This window comes from Selaginella moellendorffii, unplaced genomic scaffold (genome assembly GCF_000143415.4).
Source record: "Selaginella moellendorffii unplaced genomic scaffold, v1.0 SELMOscaffold_18, whole genome shotgun sequence".
Lineage (NCBI taxonomy): Eukaryota > Viridiplantae > Streptophyta > Lycopodiopsida > Selaginellales > Selaginellaceae > Selaginella > Selaginella moellendorffii.
The window spans coordinates 482,284-488,083 of NW_003314279.1; the positions used below are offsets into that span (position 1 = coordinate 482,284).

The 5,800-nt window shown below is 39.9% G+C and overlaps 1 protein-coding gene across 1 annotated transcript; it reads left to right on the top strand.

The window, feature by feature from the left end:
* The first annotated feature begins 4,141 nt into the window (after window positions 1-4,141).
* LOC9640428 (pentatricopeptide repeat-containing protein At1g11290, chloroplastic) lies at window positions 4,142-5,800 on the top strand. The gene has a single exon (XM_024677010.1). The coding sequence runs from the start codon at window positions 4,142-4,144 to the stop codon at window positions 5,798-5,800; it is 1,659 nt and encodes a 552-aa protein (XP_024532778.1).

Consider the following 5,800-nt stretch of genomic DNA (forward strand, 5'->3'; position numbering starts at 1 on the left):
AAGTGATTCTGTTATTGACAACTATTGAGGAAGTATGATTGAAAAAACCTTAGCAAGAGCTGCCACCATTGTAATCCAAAGATGCTCCAAGTGCGATACTACCTTGTGCCAAGTTGCTATGCTAAATGTAAAATATAAATCTCTTTAAGTCTGAAATTGAATTCAAAGTTATGCTATATGATAGTGGCTAAAGCAAAATTTTAATGAAAATAACACATTTGGACCAAAAACTCCAACTCAAAAAGTTAAGAGTAGGAGTGGAACTCTCAAAGAAGCATTTGAAAAGCAATTGATAAGTGAGTCTCTAGAAAAGATTAATATGTAATAAGTGTTGTAACATGTGAAAGTGTCAAAATTAAAATCCTAAAACATAAGGACTAGAAGTGGAATAATGTCGAAACCAACTTGTCCCACCGAGAAACCAAGTGTTCAAAATGTTAAATATATCTAAAACCATACATATTTAGAATCTAATATGTTCATGGTTAAACATTTCCAAAGATGGGGCAAAAACCCAAAGTAATCATCTCCTAGACCTTAGGGGGTTTACTAAATTCTTATAGGATAGTAGAGGGAAGATTATAAAGAAATTAGTATGACTAAAAAATATTATACCCATGTGGTGGTAAATGGATAAATAGGGTGACTTGGTGAAGTGTTCAAAAGTTGATTTTAGCTTCTCTAGAAGATCAAATGGTCAATACTCCTAATCCAAGTATGAATGACACTTGGGTACTTTATATAACTCATTGAAACTTTGTTCAAACCATGTGGCTGGAGTACCTTCATAGTAAAGGTGGTGGGAATACCAAGCTTGTATTAGGTTGCAATATTGTAGTATACGTGATCATGGGATAAAATTCAAATATACTGTCACTATAAATCTTTAAAACCTTAGGGGATAAATGAGGATAAAATAGTCATTAAGGGCTTTCTTATCAAGTAATTGCACCTTTTTCCAATTGGCTTAAGAGAAGAGAGATAGGGTGCACTACAAATATTTTGAAATATCACCTATTTTGGAAGGAAGAGGAGTGGTATTTTTGCTCAATAATCAAGGGTATAGTTATATATCTAGGTTAATGAGACTTAATGGGCATGCTTTTAAGCCCAATGGTAGTATTTATGAATACTACTAAAATTGAAAAGAGACTTTGTAAGAATTGAAGAATATTGGAGTATAGTGTGGAATTGTGGTATAGATGGTCTTAGACTATTAATAAGACAATGAGAATGGATATAGCTTTAGCATAAAAGGCTAATATATCAATATCAAAAGTGAGATTTTAGACATGTTGAACACTTAGACCAAGTGTGAAATTGAAATGGATTTAAGGCCACTTTTAGGGTTTTAATAGATACCCCAAGTTGGGAACAGGACCTATAGAAGTTATGAGTGATATTTTTTCAAGTGGTTAAAAGTGTGGTTAAATGACTAAAGTAAAATAGAAATTTAATTCCTTACACTAGATTGATGAGAAGGAAAACAACATTGCCAAACATAAAACCCTAAAATAAGTGTTATGGATTTTTTTAACTTAGTACATATAATGATGTTTAATTTAACTAATATTAAAAAATTCAGAGGTGCCACATATAGCTTGCCATGTGCCTATTGAGGCAGTTCATAGGTACAGGCTCGCTTGTTCCACCAAAACACACTCACTAAACTAACACCCAACTCGCATGTTTTAAGTGGGAACATATTTATCACCCATGAACTAGTTTTAAAAAGTAGTGACTTGTATATTAAGGTGATATAGTTGTTAATAGTCGTTAGTGTTGCAAATATAACTTCAAGTATCGAAAGATACTTATCAATTAATCCTTTCAAACATTCTTTTTTTACTACCACAACAACACAAATGTATGGTAGGGATAATGGTTGGAAGCATGATCGACTATCTAAAATATTAATTTAGTTTTTGTTAGATTATGTCACTCTTTATTCTATGTCCTACTTGGGTTTAAGCCCAAATTCCATGGTGGGGTACCCACCTCCATACATTAATACTAAAATTGTGCAAAACTCCATTTGACACTATGTTGTATCTAGGGTTAAATATAAAGAGTTGGTGCTCATAAGGGATTTAAGAGTGTTCTAATTCCTTGTTTTGTAGTGCAATGAGCTTGGATTTTAGTTCCAAATTCATATGTGCAATTAGAATTATTTGTAAGAACTTTATTATGGTCCTCATAATTAAGTTAATCAGACTGTCTATGGTTGTTGGATAGAAAATGTTATAGCTAATGTAGCACATGTGATTTTCATTGTATACCCTATGGTAAATTATTATAGGATCACCATGGAGTAAAATCTAACTTTTAGATACGTGTGCTAAAGTCAATGGAGTGGGACTTGAGTTTTAGGGCTTTAGGCCATTAAATAAAGGGATAAAGCTAAATTCTTGAATGTATAGCCAAGAAGCAAAAGAACAGGAGCATGGAGTAACAATAAAACAATCCTAGAGTATTTAGAATCTAAATGCTAAGATTAACATACAAAACAGAGTTAAGCAAAGTCTAGTGTTATTTCAATATAGTAGTAGCATAACGTAATGATAAAGGTACTCCACCAAGTAGCATAGTATGGAATCTGGATATAGACCCAAATCGGATACAAAACAACGATAAATATGCCCAGTAGAGAGCCAAATAATATTTTAGATTGGTTAGCTTATAAGGAATAACACTATATTATGAATTTAGAAGTGGGAACAACACCATCTATTTAGGATATTCTCTACATTTTATATATATGCTTTACCAATAGATATAGAAACTTTTTATAAATAGCTAATGGGACTAAAATAAAATTAATATATAAGAAATAATAGCAAGAGTGTCTTGGCGGATATGATAAACTATTGCCTAGTGAATATGAAGGGACTAAACTCAATATTGTAGACATTCCCAACATTAGCAAGTAGAAGCTAATAATATAAATTTATCATTATTATGTCAAGTATATTTGACTAAATGACAATTTAGGATTTCTTTCTTTAATGCCCTTTCTGTCTAAGTGCACATATGTTAACCAATTTGTCAACTGGTTTGGGTGGGGACTAATAAAGAGTACAACAATACCAATCTCTTACTATTATGACATTAAACGAAGACTATTTGAAAAAACTTGCTAATAGGTAACTTTTGATATCTTGCAATCACATTTGCAACATACTTCTCCCTTTGAAAAAAACATTTTTGTTAATACATACTCTAGCTTAAACCCCTGCTAAAGAAATAACTTTTGAAAAAGTTTATGGTGTTTATGCTTTATGAAAAATGCACCAATTTAAATAAGTTATAGAACTATTTCTTTGTCTAATGCAAAATGCACTTACACTTGAATACCATTCAGCCATCATCGTTAAGGAAATAACCATTAGAGTCAACTTGGATCAATTAACTTACAAAAGATAATATGCCTTTATTTACAAATGATATAGAGAGAGAAGTCAAAGTCTTTAACCCTTATAAGCAAATAAATCAAACCTCTCAATACTCAGTAAGGGTGGTTAAAATTGTTTATATAGTCATGCCCATTTTAACAAAAATTAAGAACATTAAAAGAAAGATGGGTTATATGATTAATTGATAGTTATCTTAGGACTATAGATTTCACCATATCCATAAGTCTATCTATAATGGCCCAAACATTAAGATTAATATAATGGACAAAATCAAAGTCGTAAACAAAGATATCCTAGAGTCATTGAGTATATAGTAAAAGAGATTAAAAAAATCAAAGAGCTGAACTTGCTAGTAAATAAAATTCAATTTGGCATTGTTTTCTTCTAAATATTCTTATAACCCAACCATAACTAAATATTATCTGAAAAATAAAAACAGTAAAACAAAAACTCAACACCTAAGTTGTACTGCCAGATCGTGGCTGTGATCACCCTAGAACTCGAGGCAACTCAGCAGAAAAATACCGTATTGGAAAGATAATGATTCATCTGGTAAGGAAGATAATGTAGGGGACAACTACAGTAAACATCTCTCCAACACATTCAGGTTCTAGAGATGGGAATTATTGGGAGGGTCGCCCCTGTTACGCATGAAATTCTCATTACATTGTAGCTAGAAATGTAGGAGAGATCCAGTCTAGTGACCGAAAGAAAAGAAAGCCGTGTGAATGATCCAGCGAAGGCTAGCAGCGAGAGCTCGCACGGCGCCCCACGATGACAGCGATTTGATGCGCCTGGATCACCCGGGCCTCGTTTCTTTCCTGCAGTCCTGCGGTGCCAAAAGAGACTTGGAAGAGGGAAGGCGAGCCCACGCGTTCTTAGAGAGAAGCAATCGCGAGCCCAAGTTCATGAATCTCCTCGTCAAAATGTATGGTCGGTGCGGTAGAGTCGAGGAAGCCAGGTGCGTCTTTGCCAAGATCCCGGCGCCAAATCTTTACTCGTGGACCATGATTGTCACAGCATATGCCCAGAATGGGCATCCACACGAGGCGCTAGGGCTCTTGAGGAGAATGGATCTGGATGGGACGCCGCCGGACAAGGTCGTGCTCAGCATCGCGGTCACTGCCTGCGCCAGCATTTGCGCGCTCTCCCTCGGCAAGCAGATCCACCATCGCGTGGCGACCCTGGGCGTCATCGACGATTTCTTGCGCTCTTCCCTCATCAATCTCTATGGCACCTGTGGCGAGATCTCTCTGGCCAAGAGTGTGTTTGATTCCATGGCGGCAGGGGCCACAAATCTCGTGTGCTGGGCCACGATGATCAAGGCATTCGCTCGCTGCGGGCAATTCCTGGCAGGGATCGAGCTCTTCTGGGAGTGGATTTCCAGAGGGGTAGAGCCGGACGCGGTGACACTCGTGAGCGCGGTGGATTGCTGCGCGGGATTGGGCGATCTGCAGCAATCCCAGGCAATCCACGCTCGCGTCCTCGCGGCGGCGGGGATGGAATCCAACGAGTTCCTGGGCAGCGCGCTGCTGACTATGTTCGTCCGGTGCAAGGCCCTGGATAGAGCGCGCGCTACCTTCGAGGCCATGGAGGCCAAGAGCGTGGTGCCATGGACGGCCATGATCTCCGCGTACGCGCAGATCGCACGGCCCAGGGAGGCCTTCCGGCTGTTCCAGAGGATGGCCATGGAGGGCGTTCGTCCCAACGAGGTGACATTCCTTGGGATCCTCGAGGGATTCGCGACGCGCGCATCGTTCCACCACGGGCGATTGATCCACGCCTGCTTCGACGATGGCAGCGCGCCCATGGCCTTGGAATTCGCTCCACCATCCAGGATCAAGGTGAGCAACGCGATCCTCGACATGTACGCGCGATGCGGCAGCGTGGACGACGCCAGGGCCTTGTTTGATCGCATGGCATCCAGGACGAACATCTCGTGGACGTCAATGGTGGCGGCGTATGCCCAGAACGGGCATCCCAGCTTGGCGTTGGAGATCTCCCGGGAGATGGACCAGGTGGGTATGAGCAAGAACGCCATCACCTTCATCACAATTCTCTCGGCGTGCAACCACGGGGGATTGCTGGAGGAGGGGATTCGCTTCCTTGCGGGCATGAGGCGCGATCACGGCGTGTTGCCCAGCAACGCTCACTACAGCTGCGTGATCGATCTGCTGGGCAAGGCTGGGAGACTGGAAGAGGCCGAGAGCATGATCGCTGGGCTGGTTGAGAGGCCAGATGCTGGTTTGTGGAGGTCACTCCTTGGGAGTTGCAGGATTCATGGAGATGAAGAGAGAGCCGGGCGAGCTGGGGAGGAGCTCAAGAAGCTGGAGCCATCTGATGCTGCCCCATACGTTGTGAAAAAACTGTTTCTTCTTGAGACATAG